The sequence below is a fragment of the Tupaia chinensis genome, unplaced genomic scaffold (assembly GCF_000334495.1).
Source record: "Tupaia chinensis unplaced genomic scaffold, TupChi_1.0 Scaffold144741_1, whole genome shotgun sequence".
NCBI classification, from domain to species: Eukaryota; Metazoa; Chordata; class Mammalia; order Scandentia; family Tupaiidae; genus Tupaia; species Tupaia belangeri.
Window position 1 is genome coordinate 635,133 of NW_006204601.1, and position 16,936 is coordinate 652,068.

Consider the following 16,936-nt stretch of genomic DNA (forward strand, 5'->3'; position numbering starts at 1 on the left):
CCCCCTGGGGAGGTGATTTATCTCTTTTTGTCTGTTTCTCTGTCTTTCTAGCGAGTGCACGCTCCCTATACAAAAGTTGAGCGACCAGAGCAGGCCAATGTGGAGGAGGTTGGAGTGTGGGCGGCTGACTGAGGCCCAGGAAAAGAAGAGGGAGAGGAGTGTGTGTGTGAGTGTGTGTGGGGGGCAGAACCCAGAGTTTAATCAGAGACATACAATTTAAATTCATCCACATGGTAGCTCTATAAACATTTAAACACATTTTCAACTTTTTATTGAAGACTAGCACACATACATTAGATTGCACAGATTGTAAATGTTCACCTCAATGGATTTTCACAAACTAAACACATCAGCACCACGGAACCAGTTCCCAGCCCAAGAAATGGCAGGTTACCACCCCCAGGAAGTCCTCCTAGCTCCCCCTCTTCCTGTCACTTTCTGTGCCACGGGTAACCATTTACCCTAAGGTCTAACATGCAAATGCAAGCACGTGCCAAGTGTTCTTTTAGGTTCAGTTTCTTTTTATTATTATTATTTCTTTACATTTTTATTACTTTTCATTATTTGTAAAATTTTTAGTTCCTATTTCCTGCCAAAATCTAAAATGCATTTCAACTCTAAAATCTTTGAGTACTAAAATAAATTTTCTTCAAAAGAGTACTCGTATATCTCTACTCCTGGTACCCGAAGATCTCGGCTTTGTCTTCGGAAGCTGGCTACTTGCGCAGTTACTGCTGATGCAGAGAACCACGCACGCCCTGGTTTCAGCCCGAAGCTGGCGCTTATTTAGCAGGAGCTACCTGCGCCAGGGACCCGGCGCGTCCCCGCTCCCCCTCGCCCAGGTGGAGACTGCCGAGAGCCCGGCGCCTCGCCAGGATCCGCCCAAGGGTACAGCTTATCCAGAGGGAGAGTAGCGCCACCGTGGTCTCCACCGACTTGCCTAATTAGAAGTAAATTTTATTACGCTCCACTAAGTCCGACGGACTACCTTTCGCGCCGGGTGCGTGGTGCCCTCCGACCCCGCCCGGGACGCTGAGCTCCTGCTGCGCCGGGGGCCTACTCCTGGCAGGTCCAGTTTCTTTTGCTCAACATTATGTTTGTGACATTTATGTCGATGTGGGTAGTTATAGTTTTTTTTAAAACTTGTTTTATTTCATTTCATTTATTTATTTTTTAATTTGATCAGAGAGGGCCAGAAAGTGAGAAAGCAAGCCGCCAGGTCCAAGACTCGAACCGCAGTCGGCCATGTGGGAGTCCAGTGCCCTTAACCACTGCCACCTGCTGGCCCCCATGGGTATTTATAGTTTATTTATCCTCATCTCCATATATTCTCTTATATGAACATGTCACAATGTATTTCTCCGTTCTACCATTAATGGGCATTTGGGTAGTTTGGGGACTGGGCATATTATGGTGACCATGGCTGTCAGCATTTTTGGAAGCGTCTTTCGGTGACCACGTGTACACATTTCTGTTGCGTGTGTAACCTTGGGCGCTCTCGTTGGGTTATGGGTGGGTGTATGTTAAGCTCAGTAGATCTGGCCAGTTTCCCAAAGCAGCTGCACTATTGACACTCCCGCTAGCTCTTTTCTATACAGCGCTTGGTATCGCTTGTCTTTTTCGTTTTAGTCATAGTGGGTATGGTGTGGCGTTTCATAGTAACTTTAATTTGCACTTGCCTAGTCATTAGTCGAGTAGACCATCTCTCTGCATGTCTATTGACCATTTGGGTATCTTCTTTTGTGAATTGCTTGATCAAGCTTTTTGCTTATTTTTCTATGAATTGTCTACCTTATTCTTACTGATTTTTAAAAGATTTTTTTTTATATATTTGGGATATGAGTTCCTATAAATACCTTCTCCTATTCTGTGGCTTGCCTTTCCATTCTCTTACTGGCATAATCAGTAAAGTCCAATGTATTGATTTCCATAAGCAGTTTATTTTTATTTATTTATTTAAAGAGATTTTTACTGTAGGGTGTAGTCACTCATCAGGGAGACAGACAGAAGGTGAGAAGTCACCCCCTAGGGGGATGGCCATGCCACAGTCCCTTCTCATGCACACCCAGTGTGTTTCAAGTCACTGGGTCTGGGATTCAAGTCACAGTCGACCATGTGGAAGTCCAGCGTATTAACCACTATGACCCTATAGCAAAAACATCTAAAAAATAAAAATTAAAAAGAAACCATTCTTGGGATCAGCAGTTAGCGTAATGGCTATGTCGCTGGACTCCCACGTAGTTGACCGTGGTTCGAGTCCTGGACCCGGTGGCTTAAACTCACGCTGGGCGCATGTGCGTGCGTACCCAAGATCCCAAGAGGAGAACAGAGGAGAAGGGATTGTGGCGTGGCCATCCCCCCTGGAGGGTGATTTCTCGCTTTCTATCTCTCTGTCTCTTTCTGTCTGTCTGGCAAGTGCACACGCCCTATAGCAAAAACCTCTTCAAAATAAATAAATAAACCATTCTTTTTAAAAATATTGCTCAGAGGGCTTGTTAAAACAGATCGCTGGCCCTACCCCCAGACATTCTGATTCATTACCTCTAAGAGGAGCCTGAGAATGTGTTTCTGACTAATTTCCAGGTGCTGCTGCTAATCTGAAACACCACACTGGAAAAAAACACTCCAACTTTTCTTCTTCTGCATAAAAATCCCAGAGATTGGTGCCTCAGGGCTGGGATGGCAGTAAATTATCAGGGACCCCAACCAAATCCATCAGGCTTTTCACTTTGGCCCCAATGGAGTAGTCCTCACTTCCTGGTCCAAAATGGCTGCTTGAGCTCTAGCTCTAGCCGTTAGGGAGTCTTTCCAGAAGAGGGGAAGGAGGAAGTGGCAGAAGAAAAGCATACCTTTATGGTGCCTTCAAAGACACTTTCTAGAAATTTCAATACCTTTTCCGCTTGTAATTCATTGGTAGAATTGAGTTATATAAGAGGGACTTTACAAAGTTCCCCGGGGGCTGGCAGGTGGTGTGGTAGTTAAGGTGTTGTACTCCCACACTGCCGACTGCGGTTTAAGTTCCGGACCTGGTGGCTTGCTTTCTAACTTTCCTTTTCGCTCTCACTACTCTGTCCCTTTCTGGTCAAAATTAAAATAAACAAATAAAAATAAATAAATAAATAAAGTGAAATTTAAAAATATTTTTTAAAAAAGAATTATTTTATTTAACTTTATTTATTAAAATTTTACCAGAGAGGGACAGAAAGAGAGAAAGAGAGAGAGAGGAAAAGTGAGAAAGCAGGTTGCCAGGTCCAGGACTCAAACTGTCGTTGATATGTGGAAGTCCAGTGCCCTTTACCACCATGCCACTTCTTTTTTTGAGAGAGAGAGATTTTTGCCTTAGGGTGTGTGTGTTTGCCAGAGAGAGAGAGAGAGACAGTGAGAGGGAAAGTGAAAAATCACTCCTGAGGGAGGATGGCCATGCTGCAGTTTCTTTTTTTTTTGAAGAGGTTTTTGCTATAGGGCGCATGCACTCGCCAGAAAGACAGAGACAGAGAGACAGAAAGTGAGAAATCACCCCCCAGGGGGATGGCCATGCCACAATCCCTTCTTCATTCTCCTCTAGGGATCTTGGGCACACACGCACATGCTCCTGGCATGAGTTTAAGCCACCGGGTCCGGGACTCAAACCACAGTCAACTACATGGGAGTCCAGTGACGTAGCCAATGCTGGTCCCCTGAGCCGCATTTTTAAGGGACTCCAAGCTGGGCTGTGAAGACAAAGCAGAGCAGGGCGAGGGGTGGTGGGAGAAAGTGGACGGGGTGGAGGAGATGGAAGTAGGAAGGGCCATGAATGCTCGTGCCAAGGGACAGCGGGCAGTGATGCCGTGGTCAGGGTGAGCCGGCTTCAGGGCAGGCTGCGGGCCAGTGTCTCCGACTGGGGGAACCCTCCTGCATCCTGTGAGTGAAGAGCACTGGTGCGGGGAGTTGTCCAGGAGAGGCCCCTGAACCCCAGTTCCATGTGGCTGCCCAGGGCCTTGTTCTCCCTGGGATCAGCAAGACAATGGGTGGCAGGCCATTTTCTTGCTTTCTCCTCTCTCTCCTGTCACCTTCCACTCCCTCTCTGATGGATGGCACAGACTGAGTCCCGACTAATGGCTTTCTGCGGAGCCCTTGGAACTAATGAAGCTGCTAACGAGTGGCTGGGTAAATGAGCCGCACCACTTCATCACTCGCCCTCTTCCCCACTGCCCTGTCTGCTGGGGCTGGAGCTGGCTGCAGAATCTCGGAGACACTGGGCACAGGGGAAGGCTTGCGACACCTGGCTGGGTGAAGAGGGGGCGCTGGGTGCGGGAGAGAGAAGGATAGGGACTGGGTAGAAGAGAACAGTTAGAGAAGCAGGTGGCCGAGATGCAGGGAAAGGAGAAAGAACATGTGGGGTGGGGTGGAGTGGAGCGAGGGTCTTCCTCCATGCCAAGTATCGGAGCACAAAGATTAAAAAGCCCCTAGCTTTGGACCAGTAGGTGGCACGGTGGTTAAGGTGATGGACTTCCACATGGTTGACCATGGTTTGAGTCCCGGACCTGGCACTTTGCGTTCTCTCTCTCTCTCTCTCTCTCTCTCTCATGAGCACACATTCCCTATAGCAAACTTAAAAAAATTCTAGTAATAACCAATAAAATAAATAATTCTAGGGGCTAGTAGGTGGTGTGGTGGTTAAAGGTGCTGGACTCCCACATGGCTGACCACGGTTTGAGCCCCGAACCTGTTGGCTTACATTCTCACTTTCTCTCTCTCTCTCTCTCTCTCTGTCTCACTCTGGTCACATTAATAATAATAAATAAATAAATATAGTTAAATAAAAATAATTTAAAAAGAAAAAAAAACTGTTTTTTTTTTAAATTAAACAATTCTTAAAAAAAAAAAATCCCTGCATTGTCACTGAGATCACAGTTTGATAGGGGAGGGAGGTATGTGTAGATATAGCCACCATTTTCCTAAAGAATTGTGGCAACAGCTTTATCATTCCCTTTTGATAGTGAAGCTCAGAGAAGTAAGGCAACTTTCCCCAAGTCACACAGCTGACAAATGCACATTGCCATTCAAACACACAACAGTCTGCTTTCAAAATCCATTCCTTTGGGACCAGCAGGTGGAGTAATGGTTACATTGCTGGACTCCCACATAGTCGACCGCATTTCGAGTCCTGGACCTGGTAGCTTAAAACATGCTGGGTGTGTGTGTACCCAAAATCCCGGGAGGAGAATGGAGGAGAAGGGATTGCAGTGTGGTCATCCCCTCTGGGGGAGTGATTTCTCGCTTTCTGTCTCTCTGGTGAGCACACGTGCCCTATAGCAAAAATCTCTCTCAAAAATAAAATAAAATAAAATAAAATCCATACACTTTTCTCACAACCTCTGGATTTGCAAGTATGTGGAAGTAAAAGATGTGATCAAGAATCAATAACTAAGGGGGCCAGCAGATGGCGTGGTGGTTAAGTGTGCTGGGCTCCCACATAGCCAACTGCGGTTCAAGTCCCAGACCTGGTGGCTTGCTTTCTCAATTTCCCTCTCTCTCTCTCTCTCTCTCTCTCTCACTCTGTCCCTATCTGGTCAAATTTAAAAATAAATAAATAAAGTAAAATAAAATAATTAAAAAAAATAGAACCAATAACTAAGAATTGATTACTTTGGTTGATTTGATTTTCCTGTTGATGGAATTATGTGATGGGATGGGGGTCATGCAAGCTCCTTGTGTCTGGACATCACCAAGTAGCTCAGAAAAATTTCTCCAGACATCCTGTGGACACAGGGGCTATGTGTGGGTCAAAAGGCCCTCAGGCCGAAAGAACTTCTTTTTTTAATTTCTTTCTTTCTTTTTTATTTTTTTTTGAGAGAGATGTTTGCTGCAGGGTACATGCAGCTGTAGGGTGTGTGCACTCGTCAGAGAGATAGAAAGCGAGAAATCACCTCCCTGGGGATGGCCACACGGCAATACCTTCTCCTCCATTCTCCTCTCAGGATTTTGGGCATGTACGCACACGCACCGAGCATGAATTTTAAGCCGCCAGGTCCAGGACTCAAATCAAGATTGACTACATGAGAGTCCAGCGATGTAGCCATTAAGCCATCTGCTGTTCCCTGAAAGAACTTCTGATTAAAGAGAGGTCAGTTCTGGAGACAGATCAGTGAGTGAGCCAAATGGAAGGTGGCATTGCCCCACCAGGCTCTGTCCTTGATCCTGTGCTGTTTAACAGTGTTTTCCTGTTCCCCTCCTTGTATGTATCCTTTTTTTTTTTTTTTTCAGAATTATTTATTTAATTGTATTTATTTATTATTATTATGTTTAAATTTTACCAGAGAGAGACAAAGAGACAGGCAGGGAAAGTGAAAAAGCAAGCTGCCAGGTCCAGGACTCAAACTGTGGTCGACCATGTGAGAATCCAGCACCTTAACCACCATGCTACCTGCTGGTCCCATTGAACATTTTCATAATGAAATGTTGGAACTAAAAAATCTCACAACAAAAGGTGACCCATGGTACACATTTAGGGCATGTCCTGCCAATCTCTTTGTTGCAAACGACAGCAATAAGGAGTAGCATGACACTGGGCACTTGCAGCCTGGGGGCAACAGTTCTGAGCATCTGACAGGCGTTATTTCATCAAACCCCTAACCCTTTATAGGGTATTTTGTGACCTACTTTTGACAAGTGACAAATTGAGGCTTGAGGATGAACTACGATAACTTATTCAGGCCATAGAGACCAGGTGAATGACTGAGGCAGGGTTTGAACCAAGTTTTGTTTATTTCTAGAGCTGGGTTCTGAGCTACAAGAGGCTGCCATCCTCCATAGGTACCTGTGCGTGGACCAGGACCCACCCCCACTGCCTGCCCCTTCCCACCGCACCCACGACAAGTGGCAGTGGGGCTGTTCATGCAGGATAATCAGGAATCTCCGTGTTAGAACAACCCGTAGTTATGCTTTATTTTTTTATTTATTCATTGTATTTATTTTTTGAGAGAGATTTTTGCTATAGGGTGCTTGTGCTTGCTGGAGAGACAGACAGAAAGTGAGAAATCACCCCCCAGGGGAGATGACCATGCTGCTTCTCCTCTATTCTCTTGGGATTTGGGGCATGCACATACACGTGCCCAGTGTGAGTTTTAAGCTGCCAGGTCTGGGGTTTGAACCATTATCAGGACTATATGGGAGTCCAGTGATACAACCATTATGCCATCTGCTGGTCCCATGCTTTGTTTTATTTTATTTATTTATTTATTTATTTTGAGAGGTTTTTGCTATAGGGCGCGTGTGCTCGCCAGACAGACAGAGAGAGACATAGAGATAGAAAGCGAGAAATCACCCCCCAGGGGGGATGGTAATGCCACAATCCCTTCTCCTCCATTCTCCTCTCGGGATCTTGGGCATGCACGCACACGCGCCCAGCGTGAGTTTAAGCCACCGGGTCCGGGACACGAACCGCGGTTGACTACGTGGGAGTCCAGCGACATAGCCATTACGCTAACTGCTGATCCCTTTGTTTTTTTGTTTGTTGTTTGCTTGTTTTGAGGCTTTGTTTTATTTTATATCACACACATGACTCTCAAAATAACAGTACTAAAAATACCATCACCAATTACAATTATACTGAAAATAGTTACAAGAGTTTCTTTGCAAACCCCCCTTGCTATTCCTGGTCACTTTTTCTGGTTTTACTATCTATTTGTATTGATAGAGCATGTAGCCATTATATAATACACTTTCTTCTTTTAATCCTCATTTAATATTAACTTTTTAAAAAAATTATTTATTCATTCATTTATTTTTAATTTGATCAGAGAGAGACACACAGAGAAAGAGAGAGAGGGAAAGTGAGAAAGCAAGCCACCAGGTCTGGGACTCGAACCGTGGTCAGCCATGTGGGAATGTCAGCTCCTTAACCACCACGCCACCTGCTGGTCCACAGTATTAGCTTTTATAAAGCTATACTGATGCTCATCGCCAGTCCTGACAGCAAGTCTTTCTAGTTGTTTTGGTTGTCTGAAGTCTGTTCTCTAGCAGATTTCTCAGGAATGGCTCATGGGTACAGTACTGCCCGGGTTCTTGCAGACTGACAATCATTTGTGACCTTTACACTTGATGGTCAGTATAGCTGGGTATGGTGAACTCTTTGTTTGCATTATCTGCCATTGAGCATCTGAAATGTATAATTCCATTTTCTTTTTGTAGAGTATTGCTGTTGAAAAGGTTGATGATAATATAATTTTTTCCCTTACAACTCATATGCTTTTGTTTGTTTACTAAATGCCCAAAGAAAGTGTATTCCTTTTTGTTAAAGTCAAGTATGTCTTCTCTTTTTCTTTTCTTTTTTTCTTTTGGAGAGGTTTTTGCTATAGGGCACATGCGCTCGCCAGAAAGAGAGAGACAGAAAGCGAGAAATCATCCCCCAGGGGGGATGGCCACGCTGCAATCCCTTCTCCTCCATTCTCCTCTGGGGATCTTGGGCATCCATGCACACGCGCCCGGCGTGAGTTTAAGCCACTGGGTCCGGGACTCAAACCACGATCGACTACATGGGAGTCCAGGGGCAGTCATTACGCCAACTGTTGGTCTTCATGAAGAGGTTTTTGCTATAGGGCATGTGCGCTCTCCAGAAAGACAGAAAGAGAGAGAGAGAGAGACAGAAAGTGAGAAGTCACCCCCCAGGAGGATGGCCCTCCATTCTCCTCTTGGAATCTTGGGCATGCACATACATGTGCCCGGTGTGAGTTTAAGCGACCTGATCCGGGACTCAAACCACAGTTGACTACATGGGAGTCCAGCAACATAGCCATTATGCCAACTGCTGATCCCCTCTGGATATTCTTTATTCTCTGCTCTATTCTCTGTTCAAAGAGCCAGGGTGTGGTTTTTAAAAAAGAATTATTTTATTTAACTTTATTTATTATTATTATTTTCCAGTTTGATCAGAGAAAGACAGAGAGGAAAAATGAGAAAGCAAACCGCCAGGTCCACGACTTGAACTGCTGTCGGCCATGCGGGAGTCCAGCGCCTTTAACCACCATGACACCTGCCTGCCCCGAGCCAGAGTGTTTTTAAGTAAGAGGACATTTATGCTCATGGCAAGATGAACATGCCTGCCTATATTTATTTATCTCTTTCTGTTCAAAGAGCCAGTGTTTTTAAGTAAGAGAACCAGCAGGTGGCGTGGTGGTTAAGGGTGCAGGACTGCCACATGACCAACCACAGTTTGAGTCCCAGACCTGGTGACTTGCTTTTCTCACTTTCTCTCTCTCTCTCACTCTGTCCCAATCTGGTCAAATTAAAATAAAATGAAATTAATGAATTAAATAAATACAGTTAAAATTTTTAAAAAATTCTTAAAAAAAGAGAATATTTATGCTTATGGCAAGATGAACATGACTGCATATATGTATTTATTTATTTTAATTTGCTATGGGGTGTATGCATTCATGCAAGAACACGAGAGAGAACACCCCAAAGGAGCATGGCCATGCTGCAATCTCTTCTCCCTTTCTCCTTTCGGGATTTCGGGCATGCACATGCACATGCCCAGTGTGTTTTTCAAGCTGCTAGGTCTGAGACTCGAACTGCACAATTGTCCATGTGGGATACGGCTCCTTAACAATCATGCCAACGGCTGGCCCAATGCCTGTGTTTCTATCAGCACCATCACATAGCTGAAATTTCCCTAGGCTGTGGCCATAGCAAAGCTACATAGAGTGTCGCATGGACCAAGAAAGGAAGAGTCTGACAGTTCAAGCGCAGATGGAGCCACAGCGTACCTGCAGTAGGCATCCATTGATTTTCCCTTCTCTAGTGGATTGCTTCAGCCAGTTCAAAGCTAGAGGGCAGTACTGCATGGACAGACAAGTGGAGGCTGTTCTTGGGTTAAACATGTGGAGAACATGTGCAGCTGTGAGGCGCGGGTGTGTGTGTGTGTGTGTGTGTGTGCACATGCACTCATGCCACCATCATCTCTTGGCTGGACCATTGCCATTGGCTCCTGACTGGCCTCCCCGCTTCTGATCTTGCCTGCTTCAGTCTAGCCTCAACACGGCAGGCAGAGTGCTTCTTCTAGAACACAGGTCACTCCTCTGCCCAAAGCTCTCATCGCATCCTGAGCAAAAGCCAAAGTCCGTACAGCAGCCTACGAGGCCTGAGCTGGTCCAGTCCCCTGCAGCTGTCCTGGTCTCCTAGCTCTCCCCATCACTCACGCATCTATGGCACAGGCCTCCTTGCTATTATTCGAACTGCCAAGCATGCTCTCACCTCGAGCCTTTGCATTTGCTGCTTCCTGCATGGAAGACTCTTCCCAAGATAGCCTCATGCTTTGCTTTACTTCTTCAAATGCCACCAAGTAGGTGCGCCCCACTCTAACCACACAACATACAATAAGAACCCCTCCACCCCCTGGCCTGGCACTCTATCCTCTTGATTATTTTTTTTATAATTATTTTATTTAACTTTATTTAATCACTTATTTTTAAATCTGACCTGAGAGGGACAGAGTGAGAGAGCGAGAGAGAGAGTGAGGGAAAGTGAGAAAGAAAGCCACCAGGTCCAGGACTTGAACCGTGGTCGGCCATGTGGGAGTCCAGAGCTCCTAACCACCATGCCACCTGCTGCCCCCACTCCTTGATTTTTTTCTATAGTTCTTATTATCAGACATGTACATGCTTATTTGTGTACATATTTCCTACTTTCTGCCACTAGAATGTAAGCTCCAAGAGGACAAGGATTTTGTTTGTCACTACTTTGTCCCAGTGCCTAGAAAAGTGCTTGGCGTGCAGGAAGAGCTTCGTAAGTGCTTACTGAACGACGACGGAATCACTCTTGCCAGGACAACCGCTGTCTGCAGGACCCTGGATGTGAGGCCTTGCTTGAGGGTGGAAGGCAGTGGACCAGCATTGCCCAGAGCACAGCAGATCAAAGAGAGGCCTTGTGCGCAGCCAGTGGGTGGGTCTGTGCGTGCAGTGGGGTGCGGAGTGCAAATGCTTAAAGTTTATTCATTTATTTCTTCCATGGGAAGACAGACAGACAGACAGGGTCCTCATGCTGCGATCCACCCCCAGTCTAAGCCAGCCTGGGTTATGGGTGGGTGACTAGTATGCACAGGAAGGCCCCAGGGAGAGATGGTGGGACCCCCCTCCCACCCCTGTGGGTTCAGCTGTTACTGCTGGTCACCATCTGGCCCAGAACGCACAAGCTGCTCTATGCTAGGGATGAGAGGCATGGGCTGCTCTATCAATAGGTAAGTGGCCCTTGAAACTACCAGGCAAGGGGAATGATTGGCTGGGATTCAGGTCCACGGTCCCCCTGATCTGAGGTGGCCTTGTTAGGTGCTCTGAGAACAGGCAGCAAGGGACCCCCATGAATTCTTCCCTGACACACTCCACTGTCCCGCCAGGACAAGCTGGAGGCAAGTCTTGGTCTCAAGTCTCCAAAAACAATGAGCTCGGAAGTTCTCCCCTCACAGATGTCAGCCCCACACCCCCCACATGTCTCGCAGCAACTGAGTCATGCATCGATGATGTGGTGGGTATGAAGGTTGGGGGGAGCTAAGCCCACTGATTAAGAGCTGAGACATCCTCCCTACTAATCAACAAATTAATAAACTCTTCAATGAGGAGGTGATAATTAATGAACCAATCAGCCTGCCCTGTAATTGGGGAGTGGATAGGAGGGTGGGGTATGATGGATTGTGAGGGTTCCTGAAGACGTGGGTGGCTGGCTCTTGGTCCACACTGCAGGACCACCCAGGATCCTGGGGACTTTGCTGTAAAGGTCAGTGGAGAAGTGACTTCTACAGAGGTGGTGTCCTGAATCTGGGCCATCCCCAGGCCCTCAAGTTTCTCCACTCCCCCCATCCGGCCTGGGACCCCCCCCGCCAAGCCTTGGGGTGATCCAGGGATGTCATTCCTCGTGGGCATCTCACAAACTCATTCATCTCTTTTGGGCCTAGCTCAGTGCACTGGAACCCCCCATCACCACTCTGGTTAGTGTTTCAGGGTCAGGTGAGCAACAGCCCCTAACTCTCTGGTCTCCTTTCCTATTAGCCTGAAGGGTCTCTGACTAGGCCCTGTCCCCTGGGCTCGCCCAGGTCCCAGCTGCCTTCTCCATCCCTAGGCGAACACCTGTCTTCTGTCTTTCCAAAGAGGTGGACAATTCTTGGTATTTTTTGTTTTGTTTTGTTTTTTTGTTTTGAGAGGGAGGGTTTTGCTATAGGGCACGTGTACTCACCAGAAAGACAGAGAGACAGAAAGCTAGAGATCACCCCCCGGGGGGATGGCCAAATGCCAATCCCTTCTCCTCCACTCTCCTCTTGGGATCTTGGGCAGACATGCACATGCACCTGACGTGAGTTTAAGCCACTGGGATTTGAGCCACTGTCGGCTATATGGGAACCCAGCGCCGTAGCCATTACGCCAACTGCTGGTCTTTCTTTTTTTTTTTAAAGAATTATTTTATTTAACTTTATTTGTTTATTTTAATTTGACCAGAGAGGGACAGAGTGTGTGTGTGAGAGAGAGAGGTAGAGAGGGAAAGTGAGAAACCAAGCTGCCAGGTCCAGGACTCAAACCACGGTCAGCCATGTGGGAGTCAGCGCCCTTAACTACCACGCCACCTGCTGGCCCTCCTGCTTGGTTTTAAACACACACTGAATTTTCAGGAATTCAAGTATCCCATAGCTATGGACTGGGCATTTGCGTTTATTTTATTTAACTTTATTTATTTATTTTAATTTGACCGGGGTTGGGGAGTGAGAAAGCAAAGCAGTTCTTGTACTTCTGCTGTCTCTCTCCAAGCTGGATTCAGGCTTGTCTGTCTCTATGTTCTGGGAACCTGTCAGACTGGGGATCTCCAAGAATAGTGGAGTGAACCGCCTTCCCCTTTAAGCTGGGGCTCCCAGAGACACTACTGTGCCTGTCCCTCAGGCAGGGGAGCCCCAAGGATACGGCCAAGCCTCTCCTCTGAGACTGGGGTTCCTGCAGCTAGGGAACTGCCTGCCCACCAAATGGGGACAATGGAGAACAATTTCTCTCCTTCCTCCAAGGGTAGGGCTCACGTCCCTCTGTCCCGGTTTCCTCCTCCACGTCCATGCTCAGGAGGCGCCCTGGTGTTCCTTGGGATGTGCAGGGCCCACGGGCCTGACTGGTTGATAAGGAGCTGTTTCCGGAAAGTGCAGGTGATTGAACCCATAAAAAGGTAATCGAGGGAGCCCTGGACTCTTCATCTCAGGAGAGCTCTAAAAATAGTGCTCGCAGCCATCTGTTCTGGAGGGTGGAAGGGTTGGCCTAGAATCAGTGGCCTGGGCAAGATGGTCCCTCCTGCCCCATGGATTGATGGGACGTGTTGAAACACTGGAGACTCTGGCTAGGCAGAGAGGGGGAGCTGGAAAGGGATCTGTGGGAGAGACTCCCCCAGGCTCTCTCTCTTCCTGGTGGGGGCTGATGGATGGGGTTGTAGTCTGGAGGCCCTTCACGCAGTCCGGCCTCTCAGAGCGTGGGTGGTGGGCCCCAGACTTGGCCTCCTGTCCCTGGCTCCCATGCCTGACTCCTGAGCCCCATCGTTATCCCAGGGGCTGAGCCTTTCCATCCCTCATGATAGAGGAGCTCTTTTTGGGGTCTGCCCCACTCTTTTTCTCCTGGGTGACCTTAGCTGTTCCAACAGCTCTCAGAGCGTCAGTTTCCTCATCTGGAAAATAGGGACAAGCTCAGCTCATTGCATCCTTGTGCCTGAACTCAGCACACAGCCGGTGCTTCATAAACAATCCTCTCCTTTCCCTCCAAGGCACTGGCTGAGGGTCTTGGCCCCGGAGCTCAGTGGAGCCTGTAATGCGCTGCGGACCTTGGCATGACGGTGCCCAAAGGGCTTGGGCAGCACCGGCCCAGCCCAGAAGACACCCATGCTCTGAACGGCATCCGGTGGGGCTGGGCACTCTGCTTTGGGAGGAGGCTCCATGCCAGGCCAGGCTGGACACACAGTGGCCCACTCAGCTGCTTCCGTGGAGCGGTGGCTTGTGCCACCTCTGCCCCTCTGCCCACTCTTTAATGGAGAGAGGACACAATGCACATCCAGACATCCTCTTCCCCAGGACACCATAAATAGCAGCCAGAAGTCAAGGCCACATGCACCCACCCAGCCTCCGGCAGAAAGAGACTGTCCCCACAGGGCCTCTCACTCCTCAGCCCTTCTCCAAGGTATTACTGAGCAAAGGATGGAAAAGGTTGTCTTCTGGAAGGAGCAGTCACAGGGCCACAGGCTGGAGGAAAGGTGTCCTCCCTCCCGCCCCATTCCCACTCATGGACAAGCCAGGGAAGACAATCTCATCTCTGGCTCTAGGGGCTGTCTGGGGAGTCTAGATGCAAACACTCCACTTCTCCAGGAGGCTTGACCTACCACTGGGGTGATGTGGGGTGAACGTCCCCTCCTATGGGACCCTGAGCCTGAGTGCCGTGTCTGCCCCCCTCAGCTTCTGTGAGGTGGAGACATCACGCACTGGCTAGGTGTGAACTCAGCAATCCATCCTAGGGTGGAGGAGGGAGGAGGAAGGGCCCTCCCCCTGCTGGCTCCCCCTCCCCTTTGGACTCCCCCTCCCTTTCAACGCTGGGATATAAGCCTGGCAGAGAAAGCGCTGAGCAGAGGCCAGAGGCCACAGTGGACCTGCAGCAACCCTGCCCTTGGCCTCCCCTGCCTTCCACCTCCTGCTCATCCGCGTTTGGCAGCTGTCACGGTGAGTGACTGAGTGGCGGGGCGCAGGTGTGGCCTGGTACTGGGGCGCCCAGGCTACTTCGTGGGTAAACTGAGGGTGGGATGGCAGAACAGAAGGTGGAGCTGAGCGGTGGGAGGCCGCATCGGAAAGGGGCCAGCTGGGCGGGGGAAGGAGACGCCTGGGAACCCCGGGCCCGCGTAGCTCTCTTGCTCCGTCCATCTCCCCGAGCCCAAGCCGAGCCGCAGCGGGGGTGGGGAGAAAGGCAGGGCTTAGGCTCCTCCGCCAGATGAGGAAACTGAGGCCAGGGACGGAGCAGTGCCCAAGAACGCAGAGAGCCAGGCTGAGCCTTGGTCCAATACCGGCCCCAGCCAGGCCACCCAAGAGAGTGGTCCAGGCGGAAGCCGCAGCTCCTGCCGTCGGGGGCCCAGGCTGGGAATGACCCGCACTCCGATGTCCCGCTGGCAGATGGTGACAGTGCGCAGGCCGCGGCCCGCTGTGGCCGCGGTGCTTCTGGCCCTGCTCGGCTGCCTGGGGGTGCTGGTCGACGCCTACCCCTCCAAACCCGAGGCTCCCGGCAAAGACGCCTCCCCCGAGGAGCTGAGCCGCTACTACGCCTCCCTGCGCCACTACCTCAACCTGGTCACCCGGCAGCGGTGAGCGCAGGCGCGGGGTGAAGAAGCGGCCTCACGGGCTCACGCCCCGCCCCGGGGCAGGGCCCGGCTGACCACGCCCCTGTGATCCCGCCCCTCAGGTATGGGAAACGCGACAGCCCGGAACCTCTCTCCAAACTGCTCTTCCCCGACGGCGAGGACCGTCCCGTCAGGTCGCGGTAAAAGCACGCCCCTGCCACACGTGCCCGCTGACGCATGGCCTGGCCCTGCTGCCCCACGCAACCTCCACCCTGGCACCACCACTTACGACTTACCCCCTGCTCGCCTCCCCAGCTCCGATTCTTCTCCTTTTCCTCCTCCAGGTCCGAAGGCGCCTCCACGTGGTGACGACCCCAAGGCCCCCTGGGATATATGCTAACTACACTGACCTCATCTGCATATTTGCTTCTGATCCCGGAACCCGGATTCCTCTCCTGGCCCTCTGAGCCTGGGAACGGTTGGGGTGGGGCCCTCCACCCATTGCTCTGTGCCCTCGCCCTCTGGGCTGGAGATCTGTGTGTGGTCCTTCCCTGGTCTCAAAATAAAGAGCAAATTTCATCGCTACGGAGTGAGTGCGTTTGTATTTCCTTTCCTTTCTCCTAACTGGAAGTGGCACCAGATGGAAGTGGCAGGTGAGGGCTCAAGAGCCGAGAGAATAAGAGACTGGGCGCCTGAGTCCAAAGGCGCCCAGGACAAGGCTGTGGCAGTGCAGAGCGGGGCGGGGTAGGGTGGGGGTCCCCTCTGCTCAGAGGTAAGAGAAGACACTACCGCCCACCCTGGGGCTGGACAGCGCCCAGACCAGTGATACCAGGTGGACGGAACTCTGATTGGTGGGGGGCAGGTGTGGGGTGGGTGAGGGTGATTGAATAAAGAGCAGCTGGAGGATGAGGAGTGCAAAGGGGCAGGCTTGGCAACCCAGGAGAGATGGGGACAGAGCTGCCCTACCCCACCCCTGCCAAGATGACTAACTCCCCGGGGGATTACCCTGCAGAACTGAATTTCTAGTCCCTAGGGCTGCGGTGGCTGGAGGTAGGGATGAGCTCCAAGATGAGGCTGTGAGGGAAGAGCCAGGGGGGGTGTGAGGTGGCTGTGTGGAAGAGGTAGATCATTTTAAAGGTCCCCATCCCCGAGGAGGAGGAGCAACGGAAGTGTGGAGTTGCCCTTTCCCTCAGCAAATGCCCTGGTCCACCTCGCTGGATCCATTCACCGTGGTTAAATCACAAACTGCTCCTTCCTGGTGACAAGGCCAGGGAGACACCCTCCTGTGTATCTCCACCCGCTCTGGACTAGGCACTGAAGTCTAAAGGCACTGTAAATGTTTAGACTGCAACCTAACCTGAATTTCTCACCACTCTTCCTCTATCCCAGGGAGCCTGCAGTCTGGTCTCTAGTACACTTCCTTCCCAGGCCCTTTCCTCCAGGAAGCCTGCCTCGATTTTCCCCCAACCTGTCTTCTTCCTGTCCTCTCCGGTTGCCCCGCTTTCATGGCCATTGCTCTGTCCAGAGTTCTGACCATGTCCTGTTTCCCTTCTAGGTCTGGGGACTCCTGAAAGATGGGCCTATGTCTCCTCCTCCCTCAGTCTGTGGGCTCTCTCCTGGGCCTCTA

At 49.9% G+C, this 16,936-nt stretch overlaps 1 protein-coding gene across 1 annotated transcript; it reads left to right on the forward strand.

Annotated features, from left to right (window-relative positions):
• Window positions 1-14,624: 14,624 nt before the first annotated feature.
• PYY (peptide YY) lies at window positions 14,625-15,894 on the forward strand. Its single transcript, XM_006167375.2, has 4 exons — window positions 14,625-14,701; window positions 15,146-15,333; window positions 15,432-15,509; window positions 15,654-15,894. Exons 2-4 carry the CDS (start codon window positions 15,146-15,148, stop codon window positions 15,676-15,678), a joined length of 291 nt encoding a protein of 96 aa, XP_006167437.1. The 5' UTR covers window positions 14,625-14,701; the 3' UTR covers window positions 15,679-15,894.
• The last annotated feature ends 1,042 nt before the right edge of the window (window positions 15,895-16,936 follow it).

Bases quoted from the DNA above. Each gene is read 5' to 3' on its own strand.
- PYY (XM_006167375.2), top strand. From the start codon at position 15,146: ATGGTGACAGTGCGCAGGCCGCGGCCCGCTGTGGCCGCGGTGCTTCTG. The intron at 15,334-15,431 runs GTGAGCGCAGGC...CCCGCCCCTCAG, and splicing joins AACCTGGTCACCCGGCAGCG to GTATGGGAAACGCGACAGCC. The intron at 15,510-15,653 runs GTAAAAGCACGC...TTCCTCCTCCAG, and splicing joins GACCGTCCCGTCAGGTCGCG to GTCCGAAGGCGCCTCCACGT.